The sequence below is a fragment of the Cataglyphis hispanica genome, chromosome 20, assembly GCF_021464435.1.
Source record: "Cataglyphis hispanica isolate Lineage 1 chromosome 20, ULB_Chis1_1.0, whole genome shotgun sequence".
Lineage (NCBI taxonomy): Eukaryota > Metazoa > Arthropoda > Insecta > Hymenoptera > Formicidae > Cataglyphis > Cataglyphis hispanica.
The window spans coordinates 5043689-5065000 of NC_065973.1; the positions used below are offsets into that span (position 1 = coordinate 5043689).

The following is a 21312-nucleotide window of genomic DNA, read 5'->3' on the forward strand; positions in this document are numbered from 1 at the left end:
GGCAACGGTATCTCTTGTGAGGAGGGTCTCTTTTGTCGCACGTATCAGATTCAATACATCTTGCGAGTTCAAATTGGTTAAGATATTCTTACGTTCTTACGAAAACGGTAAGTTTATTCATTGTGATCCTTATTTTTCAATGATTTTAAGATGGTCATAAACTGAAATGAGCAAGACATTTCTTATTTCATCAACTAATTTTTATTCAAAAGATTTTTTTTTAAACATGATATAAAGCCTCTTGTAATGTGAAATTTTAAACTAAATAAATTTGTTTTATTTATGCAAAATTTTTGATATTATTTTGTTGCATAAATTTCAATTGATCATTTAAGGTCTCATTTATAATCTCATAATCTTTAAAAGGAAACATATTTGATCTGCAACACCCTATATAAAATAAATAAAAGATATGAAAGACGCATTTAAATTAATAATATTAATGTACATTTTGCAAAAAAAAATAACTTTATTTTAGAAATAGCATCTATATTTTCACGCAGCAAGAAATAAAGGACCTTTTAAAATATGTGCCATTTGAGATTCCTACTGCCGTTTAAAATTTTTGAAGGGAGAATTTCTCTCAATGAAAAGTATGAAATAACACGGTTGAATTTATCATGATTAAGTATCTTCTTTGAAAACAAAATTGTTATAATATTTCGCCTTTTTTCATACAAATTAGTCAATTACAAAATAAAAGAAGTAGAAACTTTTTGTTGGTCTACTGTTTGTGTGTATATGTATATGTGTGTATATCTTTGTGCGTGTGGATATATATATATATATATATATATATATATATATAAGCTTGAACAAGTTTATAAATACTTACGGTTTTAGCGACGATGGCAAGCTCCTCAGAGGAACATACCGTCAAGCCGACAAACACGAACAAATCAACGACGACTGAAATCAAACTTCTTGCTCCTATGGAAGGTGTAAGAAAACGAAGACGATTAGAATCTTTGACAACGAACTCGGAAATCCCTAAGAAAACGCAACGACGTGACGAGCCGTGCAATTCCGATTTACAGTAAGAATATTTATCAGAATTAAAAAAAAATTACGCTTATTATTTGAAATGCTTCTTGTATTCAGTTATTAGTGTATTAGCAAAAAATTAATAACTAAAAAAATCTTATTGCATATATATAAATAAAATGAAATGAAAAAAAAATTTTGATTATGCAAGAAAAAAAAATTTGTCATTTAAGTACTTTCATATTTAAAAAAATTTGAAATAATAAACTTTTATAATAGATTTACAAATTGGAAAATATTTTTATGCTCTATTTTAAACACCATTACACAAGCAAAATATTGATTTAGTGATTAGTACAATATTTTTTAAATAATGTCGAATCTCAGTCGGATTTTGTAATTTATTTAAAAAAACGGGAAAAAATATAAACTTGACTTTATCAATTAAAAAGTATTATTTCGAATTGTGATACACACACTCAATTATAATACGCACTCCAGAGCATAATTTAATTTTTATCTTTCAGTGAGATACCTAGTGAAAAAAAAACTGAAGATATAGAAGCTAGAAAGGTCTCATCATTGCCACATTTGAGGAAAAAATTGTATCGGGCTATACCAGCGAACTCGCAGGACATAAAAACATCACGGTCTTGCGAAACAGTGGAAAGAAGTGATGTCACTAGATTGAGGAAAACGATACAATGGCTAGAGGAGGGAGCGCGAAGACTACGCGAAGATCTGGCGAACGTGCGAACGGAGTTACATGAGGAGCGGAGGGCAGCAAAGATTGCCAAAAGGGAATTTGAAGCTGCCCTTAGGGAAGCTAAAATTACCGAGGCTGCCAAGTATCAACCCATCATAGTCGAACTGAAGAATAGGTAGATACATTTTGAGCAATATGATTTGTCTAGAGTAAAGCTGAATGTTTCTATATCTTAAATTTCTTATTTTTTATTTATTTAATAGTTATTTTTAATTTTTAAATTTTGATATATATCCAAATAATCAAATAATCAATTTGTAACTTAGAATTGAACTGTGAAGATTATTTAATTAGAAATGCTGAATAAAAATGGTGAAAACAATATTTTTATTCAGAATTGCTCATTTTGTGCCGCAATTGTCGCCGTCATCGTTGCCGTCATTCAAATTGGATTCCGTGAAGGACGAGAATCACAGGCGTGAAATATCGACTCTCAGGAAAACCTTAGCCGAAGCTGAGAGTAAGATACAAAAATTCGAATGGCAATTCACGAAATTACGAACAAACACCACTCGCAGTATCAATAGTACTTCTTCCTATAACAATGTGCGTCGTTTAGAAGCAGAAATACGAACTCTTCATGCCGAAAACGAAAAACTCGAAGAAAAATTGCGTGTAAGAAAATTTTGTATTAAACTCTTAAACTTAAAAATGTTACATGGTTACAATTTTTTTTTTTGGTTACAATGTTACAATTTTATCATGGAAAATACGGGAATATTTATGATGTTTTCAATTTTTATTGATAAATTTGAAGTTTATTTTTCTTTATTAAAAAAATTTAATTGGATAACGATTTATTTTCACTAAAAAAATCCTTATTTTTTTAATATCAAATAAATTATTTTAATAAAACAAGTATCTTTTTAAGATAATCTAATTATTATATTTATCTAATTTAATTTTAATTATATTTACTTATATTTACCTTATATATAATCTATAAAATATATAAATCTATTAAATTTACAATATATTAATTACATCTTCCATATTTTACTTTTTCTTTTAAGAATTATTTTTGCTGATTATTTATAATATCGGATCTCTCTCTCTCTCTCTCTCTCTCTCTCTCTCTCTCTCTTTCTCTTTTTCTCTCTTTCTCTCTCACCGATAATCTTGACCTTCACATATGTTGTAAGGGTGAGATTAGTGATTAATATTCATTTCGTTTTATTAGGCGATCTTGTATAATTTTTGAGATATTTAATGAAAAAGTTTTACTAAATAAAACATATTTTTTTAACTATATACATTTAACAGAGAATATTAAATATGTATTTAATAAGTACCTATACATCTATACACCTAATAGATATTACTTATTATTAGGTATATACAAATTACCCGTATCAGATATTTGTTTACAATATATTTTGAGTGTCTATATTATTCAAGGTTCATTTTTTGATATTATGTCTAAATTACACTCGCTCGATCAGAATAACTATAAATATATTATTATACTTAAAAAAACATTTATTTTAATATTTGTATTCCTATTTTTAATTAATTAAATATACAGAATGATAAAAATTCCGATTAAACAATTCAATTTTTTATCAAAATTATAAAAATACAAAAAATTCACTTTACATGTGAGCACGACATGGGTTCAATCCCCCATTCTCAGAAATTTTAACTTAACCTAAACTTAATTTTAATGTGAAATTAGAAAATAAATCAGGAGAGGTTTTGTTCCTTTTCCGCCCATACATTTTATTTATCACATTGAAATAAATCAATCAGCTAAGAATACTCTCTAAACGTACATGACGTCGAAAAATTATATTTTATTCAATAAATCTTTTTCGTTAAATATCTCAAAAATAATACAAGACCATCGAATAAAACAAAATAAATATTAATCAGCAACCTCGTTCTTACAAATATAAAAAGATTAAGATCATTGGCAAGGTGTCTGTTAATGTAAACGTCAATAATTATCTTATTTTTATATTTAGATTGCTCTAAATGCCGAGAAGAATCGTATTGTTGAGATACGAGTTCAACGAGAGAATCATGAAACAGAGCTTTCCGCATTACGAAAATCGCTTCGCAGCGAAACTATAAAAATGGTAAGTGCATAATGTTTAAGTATCGGAAGTGCATAATGTTTAAATATCGATAGCACTATCCCTAAAAATAATTTAATAATTTCTGATAATTATATGATTATGATAATTATATGATTATGATATTTTTACCCCAAGCAAAAATAATAATTTCACTCTGCGAGCAACCTATCTCTCAGGCATGTAAAAATATCTGAGAGAAACTTCTGAAACACGAGCGTCAGCGCGATGAGACTGTTCAAAGATGCTTATTAAAAAATTGTACCCTGCGGTATTAGTCTACATTAACTAGAAAAGAGTCTGTCCAGAATGCACCAGTCCGATTTGATGGTTCGTATGGACAAAAGTTTTACCGACACGGGTGAATATATACGACGTAGTGTAGAACATCGACGAAAATGATGAATACCTTTGCCGTGAAATTACCCAAAATGGTCACGATTTTCTCACGCTATTCACGGGCTCTGGAATTTTTGTATGATTCAACAGTTTGCAAATTGTAAACTGTCTTTTATACGCAGATACGAATACGGAAAATTATGTATTATTTTTTCGAAATATAAAAATAACTTTTAAATTTAATTCTTTTATTGTTGCAATGTGAATGTTATCAACTTTAATGCTACCAACTTTTAACCAATCTTTTACTATATCTTATGTAAAGTGGATAGATATTTATAATATACAATACAATATAAAAATGTAATCTTTTTTCTTTTTTAAACTATTTCAATTTATTGATTTAATTATATCATAAACAAGAATATATAAAGAATATTGTAAATTTATTATACAAATACAATTATCAATTTACAACGTATAATAATTAAATTGTAATTACTATATGTATAAAAATACTAGATATAGATTATCTAAATTATAAGTAATCAAAATGGAAAGAAAATTTAATAGTAATAATAAATATTATTATACCTCTATCTCTAATTATAAAGATTTCTCTTTTTTCGATACTTTTCAAAATTATTTTTAGTATAATTTTATTTTGCATTTTGTAAATGAATCATATTACCAATTATAATCAATTCGGTAAAAATGATATTTATTATACTCTCAACAATTTGTTTTAAATTAAATTGTTCTAAAAAATGTCATTACTTGTTTGCTTATCTCTCAGACTTTATATTTAATTCAAAATGTTTATTCGCGTTGATTGGTTCGGCCTGTAGAGCCTCGGGATGCATAAGAAAGGCTTCCCGCTTCCTAACATACTACACTTACGGTTAAAATCACATATCTATCGCATTGCCGATGCAAACTCATATGATCACTTCATTTTTTGGCGATGAGCCAAATGCCGAAGATCGTAATGAAAAAAGAGTGAGTTGATTTGGTATAAGAAGCGACCAAATGCAAATAAAGTAGAGTCATGAATTTTATTTGCTCAATGAAATTTTAATGAGAATTAATTTAAATATCACACGATTATTATTATAAAAATATATAAACTGTAATAGAATCTTTAAAGGATCAGAATCGAAAACATGTTATGCACACAATAGAATGAAAGAAAATATTTTCTCATATTTTAACAACAAAAATTGAAAGATTTATCAGTGGAGTGGAATTGTTATTATAATAATTATGAGCAATATTATATAAATTATATACTACTAAAATTATTAGATTACAACTTGCAATTATTTTTATTTTTTATTTTTATGAGGTTGTACTTCAGTTTTGGTGGATTGTAGAACAATTTTTCTGTGTTTTAAAAGGAAAGCCTCGAATTTATGAAATGATTAGGATGATACTTTCCATTTGAATTGTTCTTTTGTGGAAATCGCGAATGCTGACGGTACTTATAATTAATCGAAATTTTGTAAAATGCAGGAATAAGTTTTTTCGCAAAAGGCCAAAAAATTATGATTAATTTTCAAAATTTTTGCACAACCTGATTATGGTCTTGAAAAAAAAACAGTTTGACGCAGCGGAAAAAAAATGTTATCCTAGTTATTTAAAAAATCAAATTTTTAATCTTTAAACCTCACCTAAAAAAATTGGCTTTTGTAGCTGAGATATGATTTTTTTTCAAAATAAATAAAATTTGCAAGTTTTAAAGTTAATTGTTTTGAATAGAGCGTTATGATAATTATAAATAATAAAAAGCTGTTTTGAATATTGAAGAAATGTTTCTTCTGCTCACTTGTAAAGACAGCTGTCACGAGTTTAAGTCATAATTTATGCAATCATGGTAATCCTTCATTTAATACTTCAATAATAATTCATTGTTCTGAAATCGTGCGATTCATATAACCGGAATAATACGCACGCGTGTATATGCATGCGAACGTTTAAGAAATGGAAGCGCGTAGCTGGTAATGTGCCGTTTTTCTCATTTACTTATTATAGATAAGATTTGTAAAAGCAAAAAGCCCCTAAGGCTTAACAAGTCTGGCTTATATGATGAGACGAGACACGGTGAGAGCTCGAAAGCGGTACGAAAGGGACCAATCATTGCCCCTTCTCTTCATCATTGCCGTGTATCCCATTCTTCCTCATGATCGCCGGCTATGTTAATTTTTCTCATTGCAACTTTCGCCACATGTAGCCACGCAAGAAATCTGCCGCATTCAAACGAGTTTCCAAATTTTTGCAGATGGACGAACTGCGAAGCAAGAGCCGAGAGGTTGAGAAGATGTCGAAACTCTTAAAACGTCGAAAGTCGGTGTCAATGGAGCACAATATGGTGAGTAATTATATACTTATTGGTGTTTCTATTTAAGAAAAATATTGTACACATGTGTGGTGATTAAAATATAAAATTTCTAACGATGGTTTCGAACAAGATATTCAGATAATACTTGTGTTTCATAAACACAAAACATCGCGCACGCGCATATATATATATATATATATATATATATATATATATATATATATACACATATACAAGATATTCCAGATCCACTTGTTAATAACAGATTCTTGAGATTATTTGGAGATGATTTTTCCTCAGCAAAAATGTTAAGAAAGGTCATATTTTTTGCAAGTTCTTTGCAAGTTTCAAGTCTAATTTTTCTCATCATACATCTTTGTAATTAAGCTTTAAACTAAAATTCTCTCTCTCTTCCTCTCTCTCTCTTTCTATTTTTTTCTCTTCCTCTCTCTCTCTCTCTATTAAAGTAAACTCTATCTGAAATTAACTAAAGAGTATAGTTTTAACTTTTTATAAAGTTTAGTTTGCAAAAAGCCCTTCTTTATGAATTGTTTATAACACAGAAATTATTGATGCTTCGACATTTTTGCGGAAAAATAAATCATCTTACAATAATTTCAAGAATCTGTTATTCATCAAGAATCTTAGCAGATAGTGGTAGATCTTACATATAAACATGTGCATGCGTGCGTGCGTGCGTACATCCGTGCGTGCGTGCGTGCATGCGTGCGTATGTGCGTGCGTGTATTGACATGGTTTTAAATATTTAATAAATGCTTAATTTAGTGAGAATCCATAGGGTCCTCATATTTATTATATACATTACACATAATACGTTTGGGTATCGAAAGAGATATCTGATTGATCAACTAAGTTTTGGGCCTGGGGTCTAGAGAGTTTGAGCCCAATAAGGCCTAAGTTTATTTTTTTCAAATAGAAATCTATATTTTTTATTGCGGATTTAGGTTTAGGGCACGTTTTTACATCTGACATAGCCGACAAATATTTGAATCCGAGACCTCTTTTAAGCCCAACGGAGATCTTGTGCTCCAAAATCTAATTTGTTTTTTTTTTTTAAGCAGATATCCGTCCTAGACACGCGACGAAAAATAATTAAAGGTAAAGGATAAAAAATAAATAAAAAAAATTTTATCGAAAAACTTGATTTGAGTCTCATATTAGGTCCGAAAAAGGCCTCGGATCCAAATGTTTGTTGGCTATATTAGGATGTGTCTTGAATTTAAATCCGCGATAAAAAAAAAATATAATATGTCTTTAATTGAAAAAATCTTGGGCCTTACTGGACCCAAACTAGACCTCGGGCTCAAAATCTAGTTGATTAGTCAGATAGCTCTTTCAATACCCAAAAACTTTTGTATTTAACATTTTTTCCAAAATCTTCGAGATATTTTAAAGTCAAGTATTTTTTCCGCAACTAATAAGTATTTTTGCCTTAACATATGAGAGATAGAAAGAGAGAGAGAAAGAGATGAACATATACATATAAATTAAATAGCTTTTTATTTTGAATATTAATAATATTCTTTTCCTCTCTCTCTCTCTGTTTTTCTGTCTGTCTCCCTCTCTTGCTCTCTCTCTCTCTCTCTCTCTCTCTCTCTCTCTGTTTATATGCGCGCGCACTCGTGTTCGTCGTTGAATTACGTACGTTGAACGGAATAAATAATGTCAATGCTCGACGTTCTTACTACATGTTTCGCTCTCAATTCTTCCTTGTTTTCTTTGCTCTCAAATATGGACGATGGCAATAAGCTGTCGTGCGAACAATCCAACGGTTTATTCTGGAGACCGTACCGGTGCACGCAATTATCATATCGTGCGACTTCCGGTATAAGTTAACATAACATATATTCCTAGAAGCAATTTCAGCGTTGGTTGTTTAAAATTGAAATCAGTGGTTTACACTTTTTTTTATCTTAAATTTAATGTGTATAATATTATTCCTTACTCTAAAATGATAATTTTCTTAAAAATAAAAACAGGTATTTTTTTAAATAAAATTTTTCTAAACAATTTCAATAGACGACTCTTTGATATATCTATTGATTTTTTAATCAAAGATGTTTGATGTTTTGGTACATTTCAGCAAGTTATGATTTGTTTATATATATATATAAAATTATGTGATAATTTCTGCTATTCTACTGGTACATAAAAAATTAATGAATTATCATGTAAAACAATATTTTAGAAATTATTGCATTTCCATGATTTTAAAATTTTGTACATATATTTGCTGTTTTCTCAAGATATTAAATAATCTTTTTTATAGAAACATATATTATATATGCATATACAAACATTTCTTTATACATAAAATGGCAACTCTTACTCGGCATTTAAATGAATTTTCTTTTCTATAACTTAACCAATTATAAAAATTCTGATTCTAAAACAAAACAAAATAAAAAATTCTTAATTTATATAAATAACATTTGAATTATAACAAAAAAGTTATATTGCATAAAAATAAAATGGCAGCATTTTAAAATTAAACTTTTAATTTTTTACATTTTTACATTGCACTTTTCAATATTTATAAAAACAAAATTTTTACAGATAAATTTGTCCATATTTTAGTTGATAAAGGAATATGTATTTGATGTTTTGTAAATTTTAAGTAGTTTAATTTATTTGTTTTTGAGGAATCATAACTCAGATTAGTAAGTCCAGGAACCAGGAACTAAAACATAGATGTTCATAATGCAAAATAAAATTTAATATAATATATAAATATTTAATATACTAATATTTTTATTATATGATTGATGCAATTAATTTTCACATAATATGAGATGTTGTATAACAAATAAATTTAAGACAATATATTTTAATGCGACCCGGGCAAGTCAAGTTTTTATACCTTGCTTTGGTGTAAGTTTGATTAAATTGTTTTTATTTAAATAATAATAAAAGAAATAAATTTTATAGCATAAATTTTTATTCTTTTGGCGCAATTTTCTGATATCATTATTTTTGTAGGAAATTTAAATAATTATTTTATACAAACATATTTTTATTTTAAATGTTTTTATTTAAATATAATATTTTTTCACTGCGCGTGTGCTTGGCGCCTTTTTATCTTTTTTTAAAAATAATATATACATGTATATTTTCGAAAAAAGTATTTAATATAAAGTTTTGCATTATGTGAGATTGAAGTGATAACAAAGAAATATATATATATATATATATATATATATATATATGAGAGAGAGAGAGAGAGAGAGAGAGAGAGAGAGAGAGCGTAAGAGGAGGGGGGAGGGGGAGCGGAGAGAGAAAAAAAAAGAAAGAGAGAAAGAGATTGAATTTATGATTTTTACCGTTAATTTGTTATCTCATAGCAATATATAAAGAGTATTCTCTTTTTCATCAAAATTGTCCTTTTCAGCAGCCACTTCAGGTTTGTGATATATTATGTTGTTTCTTATAATGCTGACACTCATCACATAGGTCTTTTGCTTAATGTTTCTTATATTAATATATACCTTTGTTTGAGAACTGATAATGATTGTTATTATAGACATTTTACATACTTTATTATTAATATAACTTTTGGTTTTAACTTATTTTACTCACTATTAACTTATATAATATAAACATTTAAAAATAAAAATCCAAATTAATGCGTTAAAATATTTGTTATTATTTACAATATATGTTTAATTTTAATTATTTCTTTAATAAATATTTATTGATTTTATTAATTACGGCAAAACAGGAGAAAATGTCTATCTCTGAATAACTGGAATATTGTAATTCTCTGAATTCTATTCTGAATTTCTCTGTAAAACTATTTTTTCTTTAACTGATATAAATTGAATCATTTAATAATAAATTTACCATAAATTTTTATTTTTTATTTAACATGTTTCTTTTTTATGTTCAGACTAAATAAAATCACATGCATTTTGCACAGAATACGAGAGAGCGTATTAATTGTTTTTTAGTAGCTGTTTTCTATTAATCGTTATTCAAGTTAAACATTTGAATTTGGAAAGATATATATATATATATATATATATATATATATATATATTACGAGAGAGAAAGTAAGCTGTACATACAGCTCAAATATTTACTATTTGAAGAAAAACAAGAACTCAAGAATAGGTGTAGGCTTATTTTTATCTGAACGCCACTTTCTATAAAGTATAGTATAGCTTTCTAAATTTGTTGGAAATTTTACTGTATTCTAAACACTTTTAAAATTTTCAACTCTTCAAAAAAATGCAATAAAAAAGAATCAATTTTTTTGATCCGAAAAATAGAATCCCAATTTTAGATTGATAGGTCATTTAAGGGATCTTAAATGCTTGGACATAATCCAAAACATGCGTTGACAATTGGTATTTTTAAGACAGCGGTCTTTACTTTCGTCAAGGTGTGTAACGATTCAAAGAAGCAATTACGAATCGAAACCGATAGGCAGACACTGGTAGCGAATGCATATCTTGACAATTTGCTTTTAGTCGAAGGTGTTCGGATAACGCGATATCACCGGGTTAATGTATCGGATCACACCGCGAGTCATGCCGCGCATTGTGCATTGCACGTCTTCGTCATCTCAAAGGAACTTAAAGGCCATACGAGCGAACAAGCGGTTACAGCTAAAAGGTTGTACATAGTTTTACGTGCCCGCATAATATAATTGCTACCCTTTCTCATTTTATCGCCGCTTAATCGAGCTAACGGTAATGCAGAGATGTCTTCGGTAAAAGCGTAAAAACATCTCGTTTTCTGGTAACAAAAAATTTTTTAAACTCAGATCTAAAAAAGAGAAACATGAAAAACATTTTTCAGTTTTTGCTTTGTCCAATTGTTTGATATTAATTTTGATCCACAAAAGAAGATCTATATAAGACCCATTCTATATTCTCTATGGATTTTTTCCAAAAGAAAAGTAGAACTTATTGTTGATAATTTTTGTTAAGGAGCTGTTTAAATATTGTTTTTTTTTAGTATCAACAATACAAATAAAAACTTTCAATGATAATACTTTAACAATAGTTCAATAGTTAGTTTATTCTTTTTTTGTACTTAAAATAAACCTATTCTTTATATATAGGGTGTATAAAAAGTCTCGAGACTCCTAAGTATTTCGAAAACTATGCATTTTCATAAAAAATGATTCAAACGAAAGTCGTAAAGCTTTAAGTTACGCATTACATAATAGTAATGTTAGTATGACCTTGAATAGTACCGGTCAAGGTCACATAAAAATTGCTTTGAATTTTTTAAATGAAAACCTCCATTTTTTATTAAATATTTTTATAGCTTATCTCAAGAGCTTTTCAAAACATTATAATAAAATATTTTTTTATTAAGTATTTTTTACATTATTTTATATTTTAATCTGATATATTTTAGTATAAAATATAAAATATTTCGTAAAATATTTAATTTTCAGTAATTGTACCGTAATACTTTTATGTACAGAATAATAAAATAAATCAAATAATGTAAAAAAATTAATTGTTTTTAAAAAAAGGTGTGTAATTATTTACAATATATTTTTTTATAATAATTACTTGTTTTCTTTTTATATTATTTAATTCATCTCATTAGTATTTTGAAAAGTTCTCGAGGTAAACTATAAAAATATTTAATAAAAAATGAGAATTTGCATTAAAAAAATTCAAAGTAATTTTTATGTAATCTTACTATTCAAGGTCATACTAATATCATTAATGCGTAACTTAGAGCTGTACAACTTTTATTTGAAACATTTTTCAGACTCCCTGGACTGTTTATATACCCTATATATATTATCTTAATTTTAAAAAAAAATTAAAATTGTATATTTATGATTAAATATAATGATAACAATATAATTAGAGATTGAACGCATCTGTAAAAATTTACAATTAGTTATCGAATAATTAATTTTTGTATTTATATCTTTTTTCCAAAAAAAATGATATGAATTATAAAATGATATGAATTTTTATTCTCTAAAATTTTTATTCATAAAATTTTAAATAAACTTTTATTTTTTTGAAAATAGAAAAAAATTACAGATAAACAGAAACTTTTATTTTGCTTATAAAAAGTAAAAGTTTCTCTAAATGATCAAATAGTGACACGAAAACGAATATCAGTGAAAATAATTTGGAAAATATCTTACTTTTAAAATTAAATACTGAATATTACATATAATTATTGTTTATTTCTCTTTTATTTCAAATTTTTTTTTTATATACTGTTTGCAATAAAACAGATAGTAAAATAAATATATTAAAAATTATAATCTACTTTTTTTCCTATGTCTATCTTGTTTTTTAATTCTTTAAATAATATTAAAACAAGTTGTAACTTTTTATTTTATCTCTTAAAATAAATTTAAAAAATATATATTTCTTTAGAACTGCTTTAAAATAAATATAAAATAAACTGTTAAAAATAAATTTATATAGCAATGTTTAAATATTAATAAAAGAATTAGAACTCAAAATAGAAAAGAGATTATTTAAAAATTAAAAGTAATAATTTTTATTTCTGAAAATTATATATATAACAGTTTTATTCAATCCTGAATATAATATATAAAATCGCAAGAAAGTACAAGCGACATTATCGCGTACCAGTTTGAGAGGAGAAGGGAAAGCAATTATGATCTTATTCTTATACTTGATATATTGTGTCTCACAGATCTAAGTTTCTACCAGCTCAGCAGATTATGGATCCGTCCGTAACTTTCCGAATGGAATGGAAGGAACGGATCCGTTCATAACTCCGCAGGCAGGTAGTACGGAAGGCTTCGCGTTCGTTGAAAGTGCTTCAGTCTGGTCTAGACGTCGGCCGTGTATGTACCGTCTTTGATGTGTTATGTGCTTTTCCGTGTATGCTCGAGTGTGACATATGATTAAAGTTGTAAGATTCGCGTATCGTTATAAGTATATGTATACGTTTCGATTTACCAAAAAGTATAGATCTCGTATCTTCTTTTTTATACTCGTTATATGAATTCTCAAAATCAATCCGTGTTTCATGGGATTCGTATGGAATGAGGTAAGGGTGATCATATTTTTTGTGTCTCCATTTATATACGATTGTGGAGAAGCTATTTGTGATTCTAAAGTTATCATGTAAGGTTCTAAAGTCATCATATAATTGTGACAAGCGAACTTATAATTTGTGAAGATTTACGTGTATATACACGATAAATTTAATATTTTAAAGTATTGTTCAAATGAAAAAGTAGAGGAGAGATTAAAATATATTATCATATAATTAGATTTTACATATATACGCACACACGCATTTTTAAACAGCTAAATAAATTATAAAACTATTTTATCTAATTTTAGAAATATAGTTTACTTTAAAGAAATATATTTTAAAATTTACATTTACATTACAGTTATTACTGCAATAAATGATGATCTAATATTTTTGCTCAAAATTAAATTTCAAATTAATCAAACAATTTTTCGTTAAGAAAAAATGGATGCAAAACAATACATGAAATATATACATGGAATTATCATAATGAAACTTTTACTGCTTATAAAGACATTGCAATAATTTACTTAATATTTATTAAATTCTATGCAAAATATATGTGAATATTTTATATTTAAAATATTTTACATCTTTTAAAGACTATTAATTTTTTAAAATTACATAATAATCGCGCGCGCATGCGCTTGTATGTACATTTAGATTAACCTTTTTGATGACAACAATGTTATCATTGTACGAATGATACTGTATGAGAATATTATGCTTTTTCCTCTATACAGAATTGAACTTTATAATTTTATTGTATCACATTAATTATCTTTTCTGCAAGTTTTTAGGAATTGAAAATTTATAAATTTATTATTATAAAAATTATATAAACAGTTATATGATAACAAATGAAATCTTTTATATCATTATTTTATTTAAATACTTGACTGTGATAGGTCCTGTTTATTCACTCGTACATATTAATCGACGAAATTAAATATTTTCATGCATCTACTTCAGTATCATCGGCGCCTTTTCTTGTCCCTGAATAGAACGTGAAGTCAATTGCATTCTCAGGGAAATCGAGTTGCACGTCGTCGATGTACCGTGGGAACAATCTCGCTATGCTACTATGAAAAAAAAAAGCAAAAAACATGAATGTTGCGCGAACAAATGAACAATGGTTTCTGTAATTGAATTGTTTTATGAAGTTACTAGACGCATTTAACATAGAATAAAAAATGGATTTAATTATTAAAAATTTATCAAATAGTGTTTTCAATCAATTTATTCAAATTTAAAACTTTTTTCCAAATTGCTGAGTACGAATATTAAAATTGTCAAATTCAAAATGATAAAATTAATAAGAATAAAAGATGCTAAAATTCATAAAATTTATATTTTTTATTGATTTCATTATTTTAAATTTTATTATTTTAAATTGGTTAATTTTAAAATTAATTTTATATTTAACGGAAAAATCCTTAAATTTGATTAAACATAATTGAAAAACATTTGATAGAAATGGAGTGGGAAAAAGGGAGTTTAAACACAATTTTTCAGCAATGGATTCTATATTTAATTATGGATATCTTATTACTGTACTAACAGCAAATTTTTTAAGAGTTCAATCCTAACAAGATGCTTAATTTTAATTAAAACAAAAATTTTCCAATAAATATTGTAAATATAATATTGCAAAATACTTAAAATAACACTTTTTTTGCGAATTTTTAATCGCAAATTTCTCAAAATTGTGATATGATAAAGCAATATGCAATATGGAATCCTATTTAAAATTAAAAAATTATGAGAAATTATCTTCTTTCTTGTTTAAAGAAGTTATTTTTTGAGGATTGTATTATAAAAAAATTAGAACTGGAAACAAATATTTTAAAACAACTCGAAAAGATTATAGAACACTGAAAATCTATATCATTTAATAAATATAATAAAACAAATTGTAAAATAAAAATATAAAACAATGAAATTAGAAAGATTTTATTCGTCGAGATTTTCAGTGATGTTAAAATTTAAAAGTATTATTTTACATAGAGTAAAAGTGGAGATAGTTTTCGTAGGTTATAAAAGCAAAATAATAGAATCTCAAGAATAAAGCAACTAATTAACAAACATAGCACCAAAAAATATGTCTTAATTTTTGGGAATTGGATTTTTTTTATGGTTGTGCTATATTTTAATTTCTAAAATAGTACTGCCATTATTTTAGACTGAATCGATTGAAGCAACATTCACAAGGACAAACATTAGGAACGGAATTTACAAATTAGCAATAAAAAAGCTTTAAAAATTATGTATAAACGTAATTGTGTTAAAATGATTATACCAGCTTGATGAACGTATTTAGAAATTCAGGACATCTTATGTAATGCACGCGTATGCGTACGTGTGCGCACGTACAACCTGCATGGTGTGGTGCGTACGTTCTCTCTACATTTTCGTAGTAGTTGTTAATTTTTTCGCTACATAAATAATAACTTCTATATTTATACATAAATATAAAATGTCATTATATATAATGGCTAAAATTTTTCACTGTATACATCAAGACATAATAATAATTTATCGTTAAATTACACAATAATATAATAAACATAAATCTCATCAATTTTTTATTAATTTATAAAATTTTATACAAATACGTTAATTTACATGTGAAAAAAAAGAGGTGTGATAACATAATATATCTTAAAATTTTACTTATGAAAATAATATTCTTCGAGTAGAGTATGCTTTGTTACGTTTAGAAATAGGAGCTCTTTTCAGTTTAGTTCCATCCAAAAGATTAAGATTGATTAATGAGAATACGAAATGTTTATAATTTCTCGAAATCGAAACAATAGAGAGTGGATATTATTTGAAGTCAATGAAACGATAAGCAACTAATTAAAATCATAGATTCAAATACACATAAATTTACAGTAGATTTATATTATAAAATCTGTATCCGCAGTTACGCGATTATCTATCCCTGATAAATATCTGCATGTTCTAATATGCATACAGGCACAAACGGATACATAAGTATGCCTTAAACATTTAACTATTTTCCATTGTCCTCTTTCGAGGCAGCATTCGGGATGAATTTCAATGACTTCGCGACGCGTGAAAAAAGGCGAAGAGAGAAAGGCGGCAGTAATCCTTTCATAACTTTAAACGGAATTGTTATTTCGCCGGATGCGTTTCCTCGTCTCGATTGCAAGTAGAACGGCCGCTTCTTCTTCCTTCGATTTTATCTTGAATTTTCTAGAATCAGTAGAGCTCGGGGAAACAACGCGTGCGATGTGTAGGCATCAAGTATCCTCTCGACTCTATCATAACACCGCAGCTTTCGATGAGCTACTTTTCGAAAGAAAGTTCTCAATTTCACAACAACCGCAGAGATACAAGCATGCTTGTGATATAAGTTTCAGTACACGAACACGTATCAGCGCGCAATATTAAAGCCACGATCTTATTACTGAATACGAATCAGCTTGCCAGAGAATCGCTGCCTTGGTTGCTATTTCTATTACATCTAACGATATCTTCAATTTCGCATCTTTTATTCTTGATTTTATACAGAAATCCGCGCGAATGGATTGAAGAAAAATACTCAATGGACTTTACGAATTTTACGAATCTTTGCTATTCTTAATCTTACAAAAAAGGACTATAATAAAATAAAAACAAATGTATCATATCTATTAAAAATAAAATAATGAAAAATATCAAGTGTATAAGAGCATATATACATATAAGAAATATGCTAATAACTTGTAATACGCTTGGCTGCTCAAGCTATATATTCTGCTCAATTACATATAGCTGCTCTTACATTATTTTTAATACTACTGTTAGCAGTCTAATATAATACATGTATACAAGTCTGTGATTAATAATAATCTTTGAAGAGCATAACGCTATTGCCTCTGTTCTGTTATGCTCTATCAAATAAATCAAGATTATGGATGTTCTCTATAATCTTTATTATAAAAAACTATTGTTATGCACACATATGTATATGGAAAAATATCACTGAGAAACTTTTATAGAGATGGTCATGCAAAGCTCCAAGTAATCAAGTTACACGATATGCCTTAGGCACCACATTTCACAGATACGGAACGCCGCTACCGCAACGGCATGTGGGAGAATAATGCTTATGTTGCCTCTCACGTTTGTGCGATGCTATGTAATTTCAATCCAATCATAGCGGTTATATTATTAATAACAACTGCGCAATGAGGGACGCATACCACTAATTAATAGCTTCTTTTTTTAGTATAACGAGCGTATCTAGAAAAATAATCTTACTTATACGCGTTTATTATATGTGGCATATTTTTTGATAACATAAATATTTTGACTTTATAAGCTGGAATATATACAAATATATAAAAAAAACTAAATATATATAAAAATATATAAAAAACTAACAATGAAAGCGCAAGTCACGCTTTGAATGCGATAAACAGTAAACAGATCCGATTAATAAAAGACGTATCATTGTTATTGACAGTTATTTTACTCTAATTATTTAAACTTTTAGAATATTTAGACAAAAAGTTAAGATACATAGATATATATCCAGCATATATTTAATAATTAAATAACATTAATAATAAAAATGAAGGGAAAAAGAAAAAAACCTAATTTTTGTTTCATCTTTAAAAATTAAGAAAGAGAGATCTCTTTTCTAATCTTAATTTCTTATTATGTTATTGTCTGTATAAAGAAACGGTTAATTCGTATTCTTCATCAAAGTGATATTTTCTTAAATTGAATTTTTGGTAATTAAAGTGATATGGAAGTAAGTAAATCTATCTTATAAGGCAATTAAAAAATTAAAAAGCAAAATACAAAGCTCGGCTTTTTTATAAGGAAATTCCACCGATTCTCAATAAACGATAATACATATTAGAAATACGCAAGTCATTCGAGAAACGCGCAGTCGCGATTCTCGAATGCGATGATTGTCAGCGGGGGCGAGAAACGATCGGTGAAAGTGAGACCACATATTGAGAATGGTAGGTATCAAGATGCCGCATTATAAGCACTTAACACTTTTCGCAGTATAATACTTTTCAACGAGAGATGTAATTTTTCAAATTTTATCTGTCTATAAAATTATTAAATTTTATGTAAATAGTGATTACAAATTCCAAATATAATAGGTGTGCTAACGTTATTTTTTTTATAGATACATTACTTTTCTTGGAAATGTTATGCTTACAAACTAAAACGTGTTTGTGTGCATAGAATTTTTAATTCTGAATTTAAAACATTTTTTGGGATTTTATACATTATGATTAAAAGTTGTGAAATAATGATATAAATCAGTAAAATAATAAATAATATATTACATGAAATTAAGATAAAAATTATATATATATATTCCAAAAGAACATAATTTGACACAATTGTTATTTTGATACAAATAACAATTTGTATATTTGTATACATAATTTTTGTTCTAGATCAAATTTGTAACTCATAAAAAAGAATATCCTAAATTAAAGGTATATTTTATATGAAACTATATGACTTATATAATCATTTTATTTTATACTTTTAATTACACTTTTACTAGTTTTACTTTTACAAGTTGCATTTAACAATTCGATTCACATACAGAAAAAATTTATTTATTGGATTTATTGATTATTTATTATTAAAAAACAAAAGATATCTTTTAAAAATTGAAATTTGCGTAATTGAAAAAAATAAATAAATATGAAATAAATATTTATTTTAACAGAAGATCGAATTATTTAATAACATGTATGTGCGCGCGCGCGTGTGTATGTGTAAACATATATATAAATTGACCATTTACTGGAATTATATATATGTATTCTGCTATTATTATAATATTTTATATTTTAATTATAGATTAAAAATTATAGAATCCGGATAAAATTTTTATGCAAGCATGTTTTTAGTAGTGAAATTAATTCGTGCAGTTACGCAGTTTTGGAAACTAGTATTAGTTATTTTTGTGCTCATTGAATTTGCTAATTATTTTTAGCGCGGGTTTCAATAATGTACAATAACTGTACAGATGCCGAATAAATATAAAGTAACGTCGAGACATACAAAATGAGATGAGACGAACGGTGAAGCACAAATAACGGTAATGCGTGACGCGCTCGTTTCATCCGTCCTAATATGTCTTATATCCGATATAGTCAATCTGGCTCCAAAGAGAGGAGAAACTCGGATATAATGAGCGCGTATGTCCTATGATTTACATATATGGCGCAAAGTGCATCTTCATATGCAACGCGGCTGACAAGTGTGCAAGGTGCAATCAGCTCTCCAAGTATCTCTTATATACACATGCCACAGGTTGATATCACCTGTAGAGGAAGGAAGCTGAAAGGAAGAGAGAGAAAGAGTGAGAAACGAGAGAAGAAAAAGACCATGGCTGTATGTCAGGGGGCCAAGCTAACGGTCCAGTCAAGCTCTTAAGACTCTCTCGTAACCCATTGCAGTACGTTTCGTCTGCTTCTCTTTCCTCTCTCCTCTTGCGATCCTTTTCGCCTTGTTACATACATCGCGTTGGATCATGATATTAACCCGAAAAACTGAATTGCGTTGAAACATTTATGATAGAGATTTTTACTATACTTCTGAAAAAATATTCAGAAGAAGCGTTACATAATTTTTTATTCATGAGAAAATTATAATAACGTGTTTTGTTTTTCTTTATGGCCCTAATAATCATTTAACTGGCAGATTGTTTCATGAATAATTAAAACAGTATTGTTACTATTAAACAAAGCATTGAAAGATGATTACAATTGTAAATGTTTGAAAATATGATAACATTTTTTTTATTAATGTCATCAAATATCTTATTATTTTATATTGATTTAATGATTGTCCGTTTGGAATTATTCTATAAAATTTAATTAGGCAATTGTATTTTTTATTTGAAGTTTGATATATATTTTACTATGTTTTGTAAAAAACAACTTGTTCAGATCGTGTTTTATACATATAATGCAAAACAAAGAATGTTTTTCCATTTAGAAGAGCATTTATCATAAAAGTATCTCTGTTAAGGATTAATTACTTTTATAATGTTACAGATGCGGAAATTACGGGAAAATGAAAAAAACCGACCAATACCATCTGCATCTTACATAAAAAAAAAGATTCTCACAGACAATGGTCATATGGTGTGTGATTGCCGTCTTCATTCTCACGCACGATCACATTTTATTACGTTACTTAGTTTCTTCGATGCACGCGCTTATGCAAAATTTATTATTTGCATCAATTATTTCTGTAAAAGATTATTATTTATTTTAATATTTTTAATATTTAATATTTTTAACTATTATTTATTTTATTTACATATCATTATTACAATAATAAGCCATTGAGGTGTGGTGTATTATTTAAGGTGGAGTCATATGTCCACGCAGTACAATCTGACAAAACCATAAATGAAATTAAAGTCGAGCATCTTCGTGAACTTGCGCTTGAACAGCAGGAAGTCATCGAAATACTTAAACAGACAATTAAGGTAATGAATTTTTCTTGAGAAAATCGATATATATATATATATATATATATATATATATATATATATATATATATATATACAGGTTGCCTCGAAACTTTTGACACACCCGAAGTGTGAAGGTAGAGTGGGCCAAACTGAATCGAAAAGTCCTGTACCATTTTCCTCTGTAACGCTTCAGAAAGAAGTTATTATTGAGTAAAGTCTGGCTAATCATCGCCGATCTTTAGTCAAGCACACGTTGGTGAGTCACGCGCCTGATAGTGTGCGTGAGTGTTCAGCTATTACAGCGGCGCACCCACCA

The 21312-nt window shown here is 27.4% G+C and overlaps 1 protein-coding gene across 11 annotated transcripts in view; it reads left to right on the forward strand.

The window, feature by feature from the left end:
• Window positions 1-21312, forward strand: part of LOC126857122 (janus kinase and microtubule-interacting protein 3-like) — a 40955-nt gene continuing 19643 nt past the window's right edge. For 8 of the 11 annotated variants that reach the window (XR_007688444.1, XR_007688445.1, XR_007688446.1 and 5 more), the window contains exons 1-9: window positions 3-107; window positions 479-593; window positions 844-1036; window positions 1512-1865; window positions 2086-2365; window positions 3715-3828; window positions 6443-6532; window positions 20572-20661; window positions 20889-21011. Coding sequence is in view for 8 of the 11 variants with exons in the window: in XM_050606265.1 (XP_050462222.1) it covers window positions 587-593; window positions 844-1036; window positions 1512-1865; window positions 2086-2365; window positions 3715-3828; window positions 6443-6532; window positions 20572-20661; window positions 20889-21011 (1251 nt within the window). In the remaining 3 variants the exon portion in view is untranslated. Of the gene's footprint in view, window positions 108-478; window positions 594-843; window positions 1037-1511; window positions 1866-2085; window positions 2366-3714; window positions 3829-6442; window positions 6533-20571; window positions 20662-20888; window positions 21012-21312 lie in introns of all 11 variants that reach the window. The other 3 variants (XM_050606266.1, XM_050606269.1, XM_050606272.1) reach the window with 3 other exon arrangements.